The following is an 18,889-nucleotide window of genomic DNA, read 5'->3' on the forward strand; positions in this document are numbered from 1 at the left end:
TTCAATTTTGATGCAAGCTCATCACAATTTGGTGACCTTTCATTATAATCTCTGGCCCAGAAGTCAAAAACCTAGAGTCCACATTTTCTCTACAAGAGAAAAATATCCCTTTTGTGAAACAGTTGTCATTTTTAGCTTTCAGTCAATGTGCTAACTATACTCCAGGTACTGCCTACATTATCTATGAAATGGCTTAGCTACATCCTTCCTTCCTTCAACTCATATCTTGCTAATGGAAAACCTATATAATATAAATGATATTTTAATTTAAATGCTAAATGTCCTCGTCCCTAAACTTCTATGTTCAAACTACTAGGTTCCCAAAATTACTTTTCAAAATAACTTCCATTTCTTCAGTTATATCAGTAGCTCCTTAGCAGATTTGCTTTGGTTAACCACTAATCTCTGAAATGGATGCATTCAGTGAGATGTTGTACTGGTAATATTGAAAACCAGCCATCCATGTTAAGCAGGATATAATCATTCCACAAATGGATGCCCTAATCTGAAGACTTGCATCTTCTCTTCTTCTGCTCAGCCTACATCTATTTGCATCTATTAACAAGCAGTGTCTGAAGTTCTGTTCATGATCAGAAATTGACAGATGGTTGATTACTGGATTAAATCACTTTTATAGGTGTTTCCTCTCATCCTTTGCATTATTAAGATTTATTCTTGCCTTCTCCAGGTACTATCACTATGCATTTTAATAACCCCACAGTGACAGAGACAACTGAAGGTTGACTTCTCACTGGGATATTCTCTCTTTATTTGAAAAAACTTATTTTTCAAGGAGACAGCAGGATATATTACACCGACCTCCAAGCCCTCCATTTGACAGCATGGATTCTCTCTCCTATACAGACATTCAACTGGCGGGTCACATTGCTAATTCTTAAAAAACCTGTGCCCTTAAAATGGATTTTGATTTCTAAGTTTGTTATTAAAAAAACTGTAATATTTTAGTTATTTTTTAAGGGTTTCTTTTTGCTTAAAAGACAAAAGGTCTAAATTTGTCATCTATTTCAGTTGAATATGTTCCTATGTTATACTGTCTTCTTGCACAGCTAAATGTTTCAAAGAACTGTTGAATTTATCTCCTCTATTCCCCCTGTGATGACAGGCTGTCTCCATGATCCCAGTTCCAACATGGAGTCAGTTTATGTTTCTCAATCTTCTAATAGCACTGCTATGCAAAACTGCAATATTTATTGATATGCACCAGTTGACCCCCTATGATTGCAAACTTTGAATGCAATTGCTTGAGTGTATTGGTCATGAAAACACCGTACCCTTCTGAGCAGATATTTCTTATCTTGCTTTCTATGAAGTCATGGCCCATTTTTCCTTTTAATTGAAAGCTACTGTCAAGAGGATGGGTGGACTCACATTTCATCCTAAGCTATAATGAGTTTTACTTAAGCTAAACAAAATGCGAGAATCCATTCATTATAGCTTTCTTATGTATATAGAAGATCACTATAATTTAAATAGCCTGACATTATGTGTAAATTATCTGTAAATTAATTTATCCCTTCCATGAATTTACTTTAAAAAAATAGCTACCCAAACAAATAATCACCTTCACATCTTATACTAGGATTAACCTCATAATGTTTCAATTGCCCCAGAAAAGCCATGGACAGGACAAGAGCAGGATAGAAACCTTCTCTTTGTGTGCCTGAGCAATTATTGTCAAGAGGCCCACTCCCTCTGATATTGAAAATATTGTGGCTAATAGGCATTGATAGTTTTATTCCCCCATTGATTTTTCTAATATCTTTTTAAGGGTAATTGAGTTGATGACCACTGCTACTTTTTAAGATAGAAGAATCCATGCACTCTGTGGTGCAAAAAGCCTATTATTTAGTCTGTCACAAATCTTTCACCTTTTGTCTTCTTTAGGTGACCTACAGTTCTAGAATTGTAGGAGATGATGAAACGCCTCTGCTTTCTCTTTATATGGTATTTTTTCACAATTCTTCTGCCATGCTGGCTGGAGCTGCTAAGAATAAAAATCCAAATTAATTAGTAAGTCACCAGATTACAGTACCTTCCTCTGTTTGAGGCCAATCTACAGCTCTGATTTGCCATTATTATGCAGGAGTGAAAGTGATCTCATGAAAAGATTATTGGAAAGAGTGTTCCTGCAAAAGGGTTCCCATTCAGTGAAGTTTGTCTGTCACCCAGGGTTGCTGTTGATTGTATGTCTTTCTCTTCCACCTGCTTGTTTTTCAGCCCTTGCCTCACAAGGAGTGGAATGCCCCAAAGCTGAGGTATCGTGTACAGTGGCGGCTAGAGAATGAAGACCAATGGGAAGAGGTGGAAGTTGACGACTCTCCTGTGTTGGTGACAGATACCCCTGTCTTCTCACCATATGAGATCAAAGTGCAAGCACAGAATGATTTTGGCAAAGGGCCTGAACCTCAATCTGAAAAAGGTTACTCAGGGGAGGATGGTGAGTAATGAGGGATCCGTTTATGCCCATATATTGAACAAAACACAGCTACGTTACAAAGTGTGGGAGTTTTAATCCCAGCACATCTGGAGGTATCAAAAGGAGAGGGGAGGGAGCTAACATACTGTCAACTTATGAAACGAACCTGGCAGAAGCCATCTTTGTCATTCTCAGTTGCCACACAAGTTGGGAGGAAGGGGGGGGAGGGAGAAACCGAAAGGATCACTAGACTAAACACAGAGCAATCCTGTGGGAACCAAGGTCATTCCCACAGGGGCTGGGAGGTGGAGAGAAGAAGTGTCACGGAGCCCGCCAAATGCCCTCATTGGGTAGTGTGATCAATAGCATAGTAGGGGGAGGGAAGTGTTACATTTAGTTACATTGAATTCCTGGGGGGAAAGTTTAGAGTTGGTTTCACTTTGACCGTGCCGATATTATGTATCCAATAAACATGTTCTTTGAGGAAACGTCAAGCCTCAGAGTTCTGATTTGTTTGGGTCCATTAGTCGGAATTTTGACATGTACATTATTTCAGTACCAACCGTGGCAGGAAACCAAATTAGATACTGAGCACCGATTTGTTTTTTAAACAGTTCAGTAGAACATTGCTATGCTATCATTGCTCTCCACCCTGCATCTAAGATTTCCATTTCCCCCATGTTTCTGAGGTATTTTTTAAATCCTTATTTCTGAAAATGTTTGTTTTTGAAAAAAGAAAAAAAAATGTGATTATCTTCTTTATCTTCTTTTAGATGTAAGATGATTCCCCCACCTCCCCTGTTTATATAAGAGTTATTTTCTAAATAGGATTCAAATGTGTTACTCTTGCTTCGTCCAACGAGAAGAAGTTTGATAGCATCCTTGCAAGCTTGTTAATTTGAAAATTGCTGCCAGAAATTTTTTGCTGCCTCTTAATTTTTGAATTCCATAGTTCAATGTTCTCAACCTGGCCAGTTTTAAGATGCAGGGACTTCAATTCCCAGAATTCTCCAGCCAACAATGCTGGCTAGGGAAATCTGGGAGTTGAAGTCCATGCATCTTAAAGCTGGCCAGATTGAGAAATACTGCCATAATCTATTGTGGCTTTTCTCCTATAATGTCTGGCTGCCTTCAAGGACAAGTAGCTCTGTTGGATAGGGAATGGTTTTACTATTCAGTAAAACAAATGGAGCAGGGTTTACTTCTCGCCCATACCCAGCAGAAACTGCCAGAAAGATAAGAAACAGTTAATCCCAACAGTCCTGTATAATTGGATGTTTTAGGCATACAGAAGTCTTTAATGACAGAATTCAGTTATTGTTTTCACGATCATAGTCATCTTGGTCATACATAAATAAAAAATACAGGTCCTTGAAATAGCTGGATTTTATTTTTTCTAAATTGAGGGTGGGCTATTGCCTGCTTGTTCAGCCAGCAGTTTCCACTAAAACATCCCCCAAAAGTTCAAACTGAAATTTGTGTAGTACTGGAAGACCTTGACCCAATTAACCTTCCAATACTGAACCTACTTATTGTAGCTAACCTCACTGGGAGATTCCTTAGTAATCATTACTAAGATTGCACAGGACATTAGAGATTTCTTCTGTCACTTCATCTTAATTTATCTTTGCGCCTCCTGTGATACTCCAACTTTTTTTTCTCTCAGGCTGGCAGAGAAGAGTTTTATTGTACTGCTCAGAAGGATGGGAAATGCCATTTCTGATTTTTTTCTTTTCTTTGCCAACTTTGCTTGGCTTCCCACTTGATAAAGCAGATTGTACAGCTAAAAAGCTTGCTTACTACTTTGTGACATTTGGGACTAACTTAATAGAGGAATTCCCCAATAGGTCTTTCTTTGGGGATTTGGAGTCTGGGCACTTGCAGAATATCCAATGCCATGTGTCTTTGTAGAACTTTCATCTTCCTTTCCTTTCTTGCTGAAATTTGTAAGTATAAAGGATCCCTCTTTTCCCTAGTGCCTGAGGCTGTCCCTGAAGATTTGCTGATTGAGATGATAAACAGCACTACCATCAAGCTTTCTTGGATCCTTCCCAACAGAGAGAAAATTTGGGGACACCTCAAGGGATTCAGGGTATGGCATAAGAACTTTGCATTGCATCCTGGAGGACAGCATTTGAAGCACCTTTTTAAAATACTTGGTGCCCTTGAAATATGTTAGAATTGGACACTATTATGGATCTACCACCAGGGCTGCAAAAATCTGGGCTACTGTATTTATCCAGTGGTTGGCTAGATTTCTGCAGCCCAAGTGTGGTAGCACTACTCCTAGAATCTTCAGACTAGCTGGAGTATTATGGGTTAAAATTAAAAATATTTGGAAAACTCCAGGTCTGGGGTGGGTGGGTAGAGAGAAATCTGTACTGCCAAAATTACTGTAACATAATCCCTTGTATAAATTCTGTAAACTGCCTTCATACTGTAAACTTTATCCTTCATATAAGTCCCCAAGCTATTGTAATATTGCATCTCCAAGTAGTAAAACCAGAGTAAATAATGTAAAAAGAGTCAACTGATGCAGAATCAATTTCACCACGTAAGAGGAACTGTGGAAAGTCCTCAGGTATAATATATCCACGCAGGTTACAAGATGTGGATGTTTATGGTACAGAACTGAGACTGACTTGCTGCAGAATTGTTTTTTAATTTTTTGTTTTTTAAACTCAGGGTAAACACTGGCCTGTGGGACTTCAGCAAGACTCTGAATAGAACTGCCATTCGGCCAGAAGTTTACTGACCAGGCTAGAATTACAACTGAATGTAAACCCCAAAATTGTATGTTTTGTTTGTATCATTTCCCTGCTTTTTGTGAGAGATTCCTTGTTAAAGGTGCCCTTCAAGGAAGGGAACATTTGATACATGCTGAAAAGCATTTTGGCCTTGTATGCCTTCTATTCATACAAATTAAGAAGGAGAAATAATTCTTGACATGCTCACAGGCACCCTTCCATCACATTTTGGAGGGGAGGAGTGAGCGATTCCACTCATGATGACAGGCATTTTTCAAAAAAACTTGCCAATATCGAGTGAGCTGGTGGGTGTCTTGAAGTCTGGGCAAATAATTTCTCCCTCTTTCTCTTTCTTTCTTTGAAATTCCACCGTCACCAGGTGTATTACTTCAGGTTGGGAACTCTGGCAGAACGTAGCCGTCGACAGGCCCATCTTCACTTCCATTCCCACGGGGAGCTGCTGATCTTGGGGAATGTGTCTGAAGTCATACTGGGGGGCCTCAGGCCCTGGAGCCGGTACCAGGTTCAGCTGGCAGTGTTGAATGGGCGGGGGGAGGGGCCCCGCAGCGAGGCCATGGAGTTTGTTACACCTGAGGGAGGTAAGAACCGACGGTCTTTCACTCTCAGAACTTTCAATCCGTGCCTCCCTCTATGCACCTTCTGAACTTCTTTCCAACTTCTGCTCCTACTCCTAGAAGCTCTCTCCATCCATATTACTTTATTCAGACCTCGCATTATGTGCAGAATATCGGACAGAATGTATAAAAGAGTTGAAAGCTGTAAGCACAAAAATACTTTGCTCACAGACCAGGTCCAGGTCTGAAAGGCATGAAATGTTCTGAAATGAAACAAATTCCAAGGTGTCCAACTTTCTACTGTTTTCCTATTTGGCAACCCCATTTATCACATTTTAACTTCATGAGAAAATATGTATGAGGCAGTGTATGAAGCATAAATCTGAATTTGGGGGCAGGTGGGAATCCTGCCCCCAAATAAATTAAAATGAGCTTCTATTAACCACAGCTTCCCTTGCCCATTCACTTAATCAGTTTGTAGAAACTAGTATCTTTAAACATGTCTTAAAAGTGAAAATTTGCATTAAGCAGATATTGAGGGGGGAAACTATTACTCATATTGCTACTATTACTGTTATACAAAAATAACGATATGGTAGGTATGGACAATCTTTCAGGTTTGTAAAATATCATGAGGGTTAGCAGTGCAATAGGAGGAGTAATAGTAGAAAGGGGGCAAAGTATATTACTGTATATCTGAGTATGTTGCTAGAGCTGGATTTTTCTGGATTGGAGGAAATTAGGTATTTCTTTATGTTATTAAAACTTAGTGAAGGCCTCATTAGTTAGCATCATTTATATGCTGCCTCAGTCATAAATTCTTGGTGACCTACATCTAAAATTCATACTAAACTCACAAATTCTAAAAACATAACAATAAAATGCAAACCACTAAAAACAAATGCTAGAGAGAAGACGAGGCCCTTGGGCTGGCAACCTCTTCCTCAAAGGTTCTATGGCAGTGTTTCTCAACCTTGGCAAATTGAAGATTTGTGGACTTTAACTCCCAGAATTCCATGCGCTTAAAGCTGCCAAAGTTGAGAAACACTGCTCTATGGGAAAAAAATGGTTTTTTAAAAAAAAAAATCTTAAAAGATTATAGTAAACGATCTTGGTTTCAAGGGTAAGATGTTTCGTTGGGCTTGAGCTGACATAGAAATTCATTTTTGGAACTCAGGACCCCTTGCTTTTTGTGGTCTGGCAATCCTCAGCACATGCTCCCAATTTGTGTTCGTATGATAGGCTCTTGTAAGTGTAGTATTGTGTCACGTAGTAGAAGAGACATCAAACTCTCCATTTTCCACAGTCACAGTGGCAGAAAAATTGCAGTACTGCAATGCAGGCAAAAAGGACTCAAGTCATGTCTTTGGGACTTGAAGTTTCTCATCCATTATAGTGAGGGATAATTTATTTTCTCTTCATAACAACAGTGATTTCATTCTATCAGGAGCTCTGTTGCACCTTTGGTTGCAATACTAAGGTTACAGACAGACATAAGTTAAGGATTATGCGATGAATGCTTCGTTAATGGCAGATAGATCTTTTGTTATGATGGGCTTGTTCTTGCTAATGGGAGTTTGCTCCAAGTATTTGAAGAATCCAAAAAGCTGGAGCATGCCTTGTCTACTATAGCTTTCTTCCCACATTCATAACCCTCTCCTTCCCATTTACATTCCTTGTGCCCTTCACTCTCCATTTCTCTTTGCCTCCTTACATAGTACCTAGCATCCCTGAATCCTTTCAGTTGGACTATCTCTCGGACACAGCCGTGTTGCTAGAGTGGATGGCTCCAAAATTCCCTAATGGGAGATTACTGAGATACGTGTTGGGATACCAACAAGGTGAGTCTGTAGAAGCTCTGGGGTTTTTTTGGGGGGGGGGCTGTAGCATAGCATCCTGGGAACCTAAAACCCTCACATATTTTGTATTTAGGTATGTTGCTTTTGATGCTGCTGTTCTTGTCACAACTTTCTTTGAGTGATTATTACTGTTGCATAATCAGAACTGTAGATTCAAAGGACCTTTGAAGGTGATCAAGGTTCAGCAATAAAGGATGCAGTTAGAGAACCTCTGTGAGATGACTATCTGGCATGTACTTAAAAATCCCCAGCAAAGAAGAACAACTGCTTCTCAGATCAAACACTTCCCTGATGTTTTGCTGAAATTTGCTTTCCCACGGGTTCCATCTGATGTTGTAATCCTACCTTCTGCTGTAAAGCAGAATAATTCAGCCCTGTCTTTTATATATATATATATATAAAAATAATACAAAATTAAAAACACATTGGACATAGATATGATGTCACTGGTTCCATACATGTTCCGACATTTTACAGTAGTATTAGTACTCATATAGACATATAGTTCTTGACCTTTGCTCACTATTTATAATATAATATTAACACTTTTCCCTTATTTCTGTATATCTATTTATCTTTTAAATATACATTTGTCTATAATCTATATTTTATTCTAACACTATACATTTGTCTTGGCTACCCTCTTATTGTCTATCCAATCATAAAATTGTTCCCAGATTTTGTAGTACTTAGTTTCATTTTTATCCTTGAGTTCCCATGTAAGTCTATCCATTTCAGCGCAATTGAAATTTTTCAGTAATATTTCCTCTTCGGTTGGAGTATCTTTCTCTTTCCATTTTTGAGCGAAGGCTATTTGTGCCGCTGTTACTATATGCAGTAGTAAATAATTTGTATCTTTCTTATATTTTCTTTCTATAATTCCCAATAAAAAAAATTCCGGTTTGGCCTCTATATCTATTAGCAACATTTCTTCCAGCCATTTCTTTAATAAGTTCCAAAATTTTTGTGCCTTTGGGCATTGCCACCACATGTGGTAGAAATTCCCAACGGTCTCTCCACACTTCCAGCATATCAAGGATTTCCCCTTGTTCATTCGTGCTAATCTTGAGGGAGGGAAGTGCCACCTATAAAACAACTTATAGAGGTTTTCCTTATAGGAGGCTGCTAGAGTAATTTTTAGGTTTTTTCCCATAAACTTTGCCAACTGGCAAAATTCAGCCCTCAGTCTTTCAATTACTTCAAGAATCCTAACATTTCCCCTCTAGTCTTGTTTTCTATAAGCTGAATTTACCACTTCTTTCAATATTTTTTCAAGGCAGAGACTGGTTTCCAGGCTCCTCACCATGCTGGCTTCCATGTACCAATGTCTTAGTAAAATATGTGGCACCAGAATGGGTTGTAACTTTTTGAAAGTAAAATGATTACATCCAGGCACCATGTTTCTATTAAAACTTATGATCAGATTACTGTTATTAGCCAGTGTATCATACTGCTGGTCTTATTTTATTTTGTGAATTGCTAAGACATCTAATTCATTTCATACATATTGTCAAGTTAGTTCTCTACAAGGTTATTCTAATACCTTTTATTGTTTTGGTACCTAAATTAAATTTTATTTCTGAACGTAGTGTAGGATTTAGCCCACTATTTCAGCCTGTTAAGAATTTTTAAAATTGGATTCCATCTTCCATAGCATTATGGAATCTTATGGCCATGTTTCATTTTCAGAACTTACTATCACTCCCTTTATAATGTTGTTGCTAGGTGGGAACACTGAGACTTTTGATCTGGTTAGTATTTGAATGGAAGATAACAGAAAATGTCTGAGAATTTTGAGCTAGACATGAAGGTAGCAAAACATTCTAAAAGGCAGCAAAGGCACATCAATTCCATAATGTTGACAAAAACATGAAATTGATATATCAACATAATCACCAGGGCCCGGCTTATTTAAAAAAAAGATTCTACTTGCTTTTCCACGTCCTTATCGGGGTTATTCATGAAAATGTTGAAGATTGTAGAACTTTGTAGCCTCTGCTCCATTTCCCCTTGCAAACAATTCCAGGGCAGTTCAACCAGTTGCAGATGCACTTACCAAGAGCATCCCACCTCTATTTTATCAACTCCAGCAAGAATATGGTAAGAATCCTTTTTACAGGGATGAATACTTTTCTGTAACCAAAGGCCAGACTTCATGTTTTTTGATGTCCGAGAGTCCCAAAGTGAATGAAGTCACATTTGTGTGAAATTGTGTGAAATTGGATTGTGTGGATATTTTTAGACAGTCATATTTCAGATCTTCAACTATAGTTTTCATATGTTTCCTGTTGTGTAGTGGGAACGGTGAGGCATTGAAGACACAGGAGTGAAAGTAATAGCTCGTTTATTCAATCCACAACAGAAGCGGCTCTAGCAGCCGCTTGACTCATATTTATACGGACCGCCACTAGGCGGCAGCCAATTATTTTAAAGTACACATTCCCGCCTAAAACACAGGCTTGCAGTATAGACAGACAGACAGTTAAGGATTTAAATTGAACCACTTAGTTAACCGTTTCTATAACAAAATTGGTTTAATACATAACATTTCCCATCTCAAAATGGCAGAAAATGTTGCTATCACATTCTTTACATATAAAGTTCCTTCTCTTCCCTTACTCTTGGTTCTCCCCTTTTGAGACAGATGGTTACAATTCAGTTATTAAATTTCAATTATGAACTGAAATAATATCCATAATCATAATACCACTCCATATTAAGATTTCAAATACTTCTTTCCCATAATCTGTGCATATAAATACTGTAGCCTTTCAGTATTGCTTCTTCTGTAATTGTCTAGTGTATTCACAGGGATATTTCTGGGAACCATTCACTTATCCTCTTACCTCATATCCCTGACCCAGCCAACTAGATTTGGACTTCTGACATTTCCCCCAAAGTCAAATTAAAATATTATTGATCAATTTTCTTAGGATCATGACAAATGTCTTTCTTCTAGTATCTATGAGGCTCACTTTACCTCTTCACCAGTGAATTCAAAATGTCAATATATGTTACATCTGCAAGACCAACTCTTTCCAAAAGATGCCATCTACTTAATCAGCTGTTTACTTTTACAGTTGTTCTGACCTTTGCTAAGAATTGATTAAAACATCACTTGGGGCTCCAATTCCTTCCTTCATTCAGAGTCTCCTGTGCTTGGATATATGTTTCAATTTCTTTTGGTTTATCCATTGCTGTCCATATACCTCAGTAGGAAAGAATACTAGTCAATGGGTTTGGTTTCTTAAGTACAACTCACCAGATGAAATGGCCTTCTTAGTCTTCCTCCATCTTCTCAGTAGGAACTCTGAGAGATTCCTATCAAGATTACTATTGATCCCCTTTTTCCTGCTCAGGTAGATTTCTGCATTTCTCCCTGAATGGTGCCTACTTCCTTCTTTAAAACATTCACCTCTTTGCTATTGTGCAATTTTCTTTACAGGAAATAGAATTAACAACCATACAATACAACCTCCCTATAACACTGGAAGAGTCTTGGTCACCTGTTAGCCTTGTCTACAGGGTATTTTGTCAATAATATATCCCCCAAAAAAGTTTCAACATATGTACAAATCCAAGTTGGAAACCCTTCAGGAAAGGAAATTCCCAACACTAATCCTCCAAAACTGTTTACACATTGCATATTATTAAAAAAATTGGTTACCTATGCATTTTTGCCTTATGTTTTCTTTGGATGTTTGCAGGTGGGGGATCTGTTTTGATTGAAGATTTTCATCTGCTCTTTTTTTTCAAAAACTTGGGGCATTTCAATTGATAATGCAATGATGCATTTTCTTTTTTTGTACAGGATTCAAAGTACCCATTTTCTAGATGGGCAGAATTGGAGAGTGACACTTTGAAGGCCTCTGTATTATTTTGGTGGGGTTTTATGCTCTCCTTCTACTGTGGACTTTTTGTGGGTATACTTTCACATTGCTAAGGCACAGGGGCTCTTTTTGGCATCTGACAATCTAGATCAGTGGCAGGGAACCTTTTCTCAATGAGAGCTGCAATTCCTCTTCCTGGTCAACTGGTGGACTGCAGAAGGCCTTCTAGGTGCTACTGGAAAGAGAAGAGCTGAAATATTTTGCCCCATTTTTCCCAAAAAGTGAGGCTTGGAGAGAGACTTTAAGGATAGGAATGAATGTCTGCATCATGGAAGCCTTGTGTTTCCCTTCCTACCGTAAAAATTACTGTAGTCCTTCATATTGAATGAAAATTATACCGCTAATGGTCATGTACAATCTTGGGAATCCTTGAGCCATGGATGGAGTGCTAGGAGGCAAACCTGGGCCATGGATTGTCATCTCTATTTTAGATGTCACCAGTCATGGGATTGTTGGTTATAGACAGATCATATGTTGTTTCCAGCTGTATCCCCTGCTAGTTTACTCAGCAATGTGTTTCACTGAATTTAATGAATCTAACTCCTAATTAAGTAGCCATAAAACTATGTTTATGCCCCAGTGAATTTACTTCCAAATAAAGTCATGCAGAAATCCTGAAATACAGACCGAGGCTGCTTGTTCTACCTGCTTAACTGAGAGAAAACTCTCCTGATCTGAATCTTCTTTGCCATGAAGTTCTATCTCATTCACTGTTTTTCTTGCAGTTGAAAAGCCATATACACAATCCAAATAAAAGCTCCTTTTTGAAAGCAAATACATGTTTTACAAAAGAATGTGTGCCCCAGCGTCATAACTACTTCTAGAAGGGACAATTTAGAGTAGAAAAGGAAGAGGAGAAGGTTTATTATAAACATTTACACATACTTTGTACATCTTTCTTCCATTCCTTTGGTTTCAGTGGTAGATAATTATGTTTCTGATGAATCTGAAGGGACTTAAAGAGACTCAGGATGGGAGACATATTAAAGATGGAAACTGATTTCTAGCATAGGTGGCAAGAATCACTAGCTAACATTCATTGATTCTTGTCACAATATGCTAGAAATCAAATTCCATTTTTAATATCTCTCCCATCTTCCCTGCCTTAATGCATGGTTCCTTCTTATCTGTTTTGTGCTTGTTGAGCATTGCCAACTCAGCAACAGGATTTGCATTTTCTGGCATGATAACCACCTTCTCCAAGCTGACAAGTTCTGCGAAATGAAACCCATCACATATGGACAGCAGGTTGGATGATAATGGCATTATTTTCTGATAATTAACCTGTTACTCTTCTGCCGTCTTGTGCCTAGCCAATCAGACAGAGATGGACATTGGCAACATCCATATCCCAGCCACCCAGTTAAGCCTCAATCTCAGTGACCTTGATCCCCACACTCCCTATAAATTCTCCTTGTGGGCAGAAACCAAAGAGGGTCGAGGAGAAGTATCCTTACTTGAGGAATATACAATGCATGAGTCAGGTATGTGAAGCCTTAAAAAATATTTCCTGCTAATCTTAGAGAAGATATTTCCTACAACATTCACCTAGAAACCATGGTTAGTGTGCTGAGCTTAAATACACTTTTTTAAATTATTATTTACTGTTTGGTTTGCTCCCTGCCTTTTGTTCAGAAGCTCATTTTGAAAACATAGTGCTCCCTGTTTCAATTTTCACCTACAATAACTCTATGAAGTAGGCTGGGATGAGAGACCGTGACTGACCTGAAGTCACCTCCAGAACATCCATGGCTGTATGACCTTTATTCACACTTACAACCATCACACTATTCCAGCAGTCATGTGATTACAGTTTTGGACACTTGGCAGCCAGCTCACCTTTACAACCAGTTGCGGCATCCTGCGGCTTTGTAATTGTGACCTGTGGCCCATTGGGGAAGTTGGATTTGCTTAATGACTGCATGGTTCATTTAACAATCATGGTGATTCATTTAACAACCATGTTAAGAATGGTCATAAAGTTGAGTCCAGTCATGTAATGATTTGCTTTATGACTGCCCTGATGATGGAGATTCTGGTCCCAATTGTGTTCATAAGTCAAGGACTCCCTGTGGACCCTAATTGGTCCATGAGATTTCCATAGATTACATCTCTACTCAGATTGTTTACACTGTTAGTCTGTGCCTTTCTTGCCACAAATCCTTTGATTTTGCCCTACTTTCAGCTGTAAAAATGACTGTTGAGTGTGTTCTGCCTACTTGGTTATACAGACGCGAGAGTTGGTATTCAAAAGAAACATGAAAGTAAATACATGAAAATACAATAGAATTAGTTACTTAGTGTGTGGTCAAATAAGAAGAGATAGGGCCAAGAATGAATGAGTGGTGAATGAATGTGGATGGAATTCAAAATAAAATGACAGTACCGACTTTTAGGTGGTTTGGTCATGCAGAGGGACTGAGTGTTGAATTGTACAACAACATCTAGGAAGAATGAAGTGATGAAGAAGAAGACCAAGAAAATCATGATTGTATGGAGTTGTTGAGATGTTGAAAAAAAGAGAGGGCCACACATAAAGAATAGGCAATGTATGAAGCAGTGTATGGACACTGTAGAAGGAAAGATTGGTTTACCTTGATATAAAAATATGGAGAAATATGTTGAATGGTTTTGATGTTGTAGGTATGTTTCCTGATATTTTCCCTTATCTCACCTTCTAATTTCTTTATTTTACTATTACTTATTCCTTTACTGTGCTATACATAATGCTGCTCACCCAAAAGGGAATAACATGATAATTCGATGATACTGAGGTATCAGATGTCACAGTGGATGGTCCACATGTGTAAAGCAATTTGAAAAAAATAAACTACAGCAGCTGGGTATCAGGTTGTGTTGACAACATAATTGGAACTTATGGAGAGAGTAACCATTAGACACACCCAATGTAAAAACCCTGATTTTTTTTTTAGCTAAAAATATTAATATTCAGAGGGACTCTTTTGTGCGGTTGCAGCTGCACCACAGCAGCTCCTTCAGGGTGGGGGAGTTCTTTTTTTGATCTCAGCTTCTTTACTTTTCCCCCCTTTATTTTTAAAAAGCTCTTTTCTAGGGATTTTTTCCCCCCAGATGCCCGATTTTGTCTGGCCTGAGAAACTAAGCAGAGGCAGGCACAAATGAGAAACTCCCACAGAACCTGATAGGCCATGGATTGCATTGACCAACTAGTTTTATATTGCTGCCACAGAAATTAGATTAGTATGTCCCAATTCCTGCAGTGAAAATATAGTTAATCTGGCAGTTTTTCTGAGGTCTTAATGACCTTGCTGTTTGCTCTGAAGCCTACAGTGGTGGGACTTGTAGATTCTCCAGTGAAAACATAGTGATATTAATACTTTTCTCTCTCATTTTCTCCCTGCCTCTATGCCCAGTGAACTTGTCTTTTGTAAACATCAGTTTGGGCGAGACAGGAGAAAACTTCACCACCATCATCTGGATCCCACGTCAGAACCAGCGAGATGTGGAGTTTGCAGTCCATCTTATGAGCAAAACAGGTAAGAGGAGGGAAGTGGATGTCTTTTTTCTTGTATAGTCTTCATGCTGCTACCTCAGCCATGGGTAAGCATCTTTTAGGATGAAAAGCTCTGTAGATCACTCATTGTTGGCTTAGGAGCTATACTTGTTCATATATGCATGCTCCCTACAAAATCCTTTTTCACTAACATCTCATACCATATACTTTCTACCACTCTCTTCCTACACATGGGCACCCATCCTCACCCATTTTGCCTTGCATTCACTGTTGCTTCATGTACACACACACACACACACACACACACACACAGAGAGACTTTTCATTCTATTCAGGTCTTCAAATGTGTGAGCTTTCCAAATCTTCCATTCAATTCCAACATTGAATGCTGGACTAAATGGATCTATGACCTGATCCATCAGGTCTCTTCTTACTGTTCTTTTCTTCCCTCTTTCCAATCATCTGGGAGGGATGAGGAATTCTCTCTGCCTGGCCATCAGATTTATTGAAATTGCTAATTTTATATATTGGGAAATCAGTGGTGTGCAAGTGGTTGCCGGCTGGAAGGGGACAAGTTTCTTCCTTTTGAAGGCCTCTTTTTGTAAATCCTAGTTTCCTTATGAGGAAATAAGTGATTTTCAATCAGCGGGAGTCCATAGTAAAGTCCACCTTCCATCAGCTACCGGTCGGTGAAAAATAATGAAGAATGGGGTATTAATCCATGACAACAATAAACTACACCTGTCAGGGTTCCCACTAGAGTAAAATCAAAGGCAACACATTCTTCTGGTTCACCAGAGTGGGGAATCAGCCACAATCTTTCTGTCTCTCCCTCTATTTCAAACAGACAAAGGACAATGGCATGATGTAGGAAAGGCCAGGTCTGGCCAGGGCTCCTACAGCATTCCAGATTTGCAGCCAGGCAAGCAGTATCGTGTCCGACTGGTGAAAGTACACCGAACTGGGGACGTTCAAATCATTTGGGAGTCAGATGTGGAGACCAGTGGTGTGGGTAAGTTATATTGGAGAACCAGGAATCATCCAAAACATAATTATTAATTATTTACTAATTATCAATCTAGAAATGCTCAAAACTCATCTGTTTTTAAAATTACTTGTTTGTTGTTTCCTTAATTAACTTATTTGGCCAGAATAGGATCAGACGTTGGAGGATAGTTAACTCTAGTCAGGGCCATGAGTTCATTTATATTGGAATAATAATTTTATCCATAGTTTAATGTGGATCTAGATTACAAACTATTTCTACAAATCCCTCACTCAGTCAAAAAGTAGGTATTTTGGTGATAAACACCATATAAATGTCACATTTGGTAAATTTTGATCTTTTTTTGTCACTCTTGCAAAACAACTATTGGTAGAATGCAGGAAGGAAGGAGGGAGGGAGGGAGGGAGGGAGGAAGGGAGGAAGGAAGGAAGGAAGGAAGGAAGGAAGGGTTTCTAGCAACAAAAGAATGTATTGGATCTATTGTGGTATTATTTTAAAGTAAATGAATAATATCTATTGACAGTTAGCACTCTATTTTGTCTTTGGAAACTTGTATCATTTTGATACATATAGTTTGGTTGTGCAAAGCCTGCTGAATGTTTCACAAGGATGGATCCAGAACTTTGGAAACAGTCTATCTGATCTAAGTTGCTCTGGAAATAATTAATTTCTACTCATTTCCCAGTTCAATAGCAAGTTGGGAAAGATCGAAATCTGCCTTCCAATGATCAAGCCTAAAGTTTTTAAAGAAATCTCTCTCTTTTTCAAGTTTAAATTCAAGTAACATTTTCACTTTTTTGTTTTGAGATGGAATATGATTACATTGAAAAGGGAGAAGGTTTACCTTGTTAGGAACATGCATGGAAAATTTCAAATAGAGACCCTGAGGGGCTGATTGTATAGGGACTCCCTTTTTGTTCACAACTGTCTATTAGATTAACCAAATGAATCCACTAATCCCTCCCATGGGTGTCACTGTCACTTTCTCCTTACTGCCGTTTGTCCACCTATCACAAAGCACCCTTCTCTGCCTGCACATCTGCCAGTGCTATGCTGTCCACTGAGTTAATACTGTGCTATTTTAAAATGTAGGATGATTTTTCTAAGGTAGCAATGAGAGGGCTGTTGCTTTGTTGCTTCATGGACTGTGTGCTCCCAAGCCAGTACCTACTGTAACTGGTTCAGCTATGAAGCTAGGAAAAATGAAAATGGTATGGAGATGCAGTTTCAACCACTTGGCCAATGTTGGATCTGGCCTTGTGGTCTAGTTTTAGTGCTTCTCCACTGTGTGTAGATCACATCTAGCAGATAGGGATGAAACCAGGTTAAGAAATCTCTTTCCAAATTTCAGCCCCTTCTTTGGCAATTCTTAGGATTTTTTTTTTAATATTCAGTCAAAATGGGGCTTCCTATAACTTGAATCCATCTATGCTCTAGAACCAAAGAGTTCTTCTTCTAAGTGACATCCCTCCAGATATTTGAACAATCTTTCCTCATGGGAGTTAGATTCTAGTCGTCCGATCATCTTTATTGCCTTTCTCTGAGCCTGTTCCAATTTCTCCGAATGTGGTGTCCAGAAATGAACACAATACCTAAGGAGCCTAGCCAAAATAGTTGAAATTCCTGTGATTTATGAATTAAATTGTACAGTATTTCTTTTAAACATATATTAAATTATAAATCTATTGGAAAGTAATCATAGATGAGTACTCTGAATATGCTTTTTGAGCCATTTTGGATCCACTTAATTATCATGCTATCCAGCCCACATTTTACTTGCTTTACTTTACTCATGCCATGGGGTATTTTATCAAATGCTTTGCTGAAATCAAGTTACAGTTGTGCCTATTGCGTTCCCACACTCAAAAATTATCCAATTTTTAAAAAGAAATAGATAAGGCTAGTCAGACAAGAATTGTTCATGAGAAATCCATGCTGACTTCTTAGTGTATTGTTTCTAAAGTGCTTTGAGATCCATATCTAAATGATCTGCTGTAGATTTTTCTGAGGTATTAATCCCTGCTAACTGGTCTGTAATTTGCTGGATCTTCCTTCTTTCCTCTTGCTGAAGAATGAGTCCATACATTCAGACTCAGAGACTCTACAGTAACTGTTGATTGATTTCGAAATATGCTACATTTTGAAGATAAAGCTTTGAATTTGAATTACTCTAAGCTGAAAGTCCTTATTGAACTGGAAGAAGAGGCCAAAATATTACCTACCTGTTGGTTGTTAAATGCCAGTGCTAGTTTTGACTTGGTAATGAAATACGTCTTCTGATAAATAGTTACTATTTACTGGATTTATACCCTATCTTTCACCCAAAGGCTCAAGTGGTGTACACAGTTCCATATTTCCTTACAAAAACCCTACACAATAGGTGGGGCTGAGAGAAAGAAAGAGTGATTGGCTTCAGATCGCCACTTGAGCTTCCATAGCCAAGAGTGGAACCTGGATCTCCCTACTGCAATCCAAGCTCTTAGTATTTGCTCCATGCTAACGTCTTCTAATCTAAATAAAGGCTCTGCCCCTAATTTACAGCAGTGGAAGCCAGGGCGGGTTTCAGGAGTTCTGTTTTTTAAAAACCTATTTCCAGCTCTCAGTACTGAAACAAAGTATATTGATAGAATCTTGACTTCAATTTGTATGAGCTCTTAGATTTTATCTTGGACCTCTGAATCTATTTTGGATTTGGATTTTGCTTGTAATTTTGCCTGCTCTTTGCAACCTGATTTCCGACTTTTAGCTTGCCTCTTGATCTTGTGTTCAGTCACAGGTTTTTTTTAGCTGGACTATCTGGCAATAGATATTCAGGAACATGCTCTGTAATCTTCAGTTGTGCTTTCTGCTCTCTCTGTCCTTTGTGTTCATATGATTCTTTC

The 18,889-nt window shown here is 38.5% G+C and overlaps 1 protein-coding gene across 1 annotated transcript in view; it reads left to right on the top strand.

Annotated features, from left to right (window-relative positions):
- Positions 1-18,889, top strand: part of L1CAM (L1 cell adhesion molecule) — a 65,954-nt gene that overhangs the window by 31,152 nt on the left and 15,913 nt on the right. The window contains exons 18-25 of the mRNA XM_029283398.1: positions 2,239-2,458; positions 4,414-4,529; positions 5,564-5,783; positions 7,478-7,608; positions 8,901-8,904; positions 12,822-12,992; positions 14,901-15,023; positions 15,849-16,013. Of these exons, the coding sequence (XP_029139231.1) occupies positions 2,239-2,458; positions 4,414-4,529; positions 5,564-5,783; positions 7,478-7,608; positions 8,901-8,904; positions 12,822-12,992; positions 14,901-15,023; positions 15,849-16,013 (1,150 nt within the window). The remainder of the gene's footprint in view (positions 1-2,238; positions 2,459-4,413; positions 4,530-5,563; positions 5,784-7,477; positions 7,609-8,900; positions 8,905-12,821; positions 12,993-14,900; positions 15,024-15,848; positions 16,014-18,889) is intronic.

Source organism: Protobothrops mucrosquamatus, unplaced genomic scaffold (assembly GCF_001527695.2).
Source record: "Protobothrops mucrosquamatus isolate PMUCROS unplaced genomic scaffold, P.Mucros_1.0 scaffold76, whole genome shotgun sequence".
NCBI lineage: Eukaryota > Metazoa > Chordata > Lepidosauria > Squamata > Viperidae > Protobothrops > Protobothrops mucrosquamatus.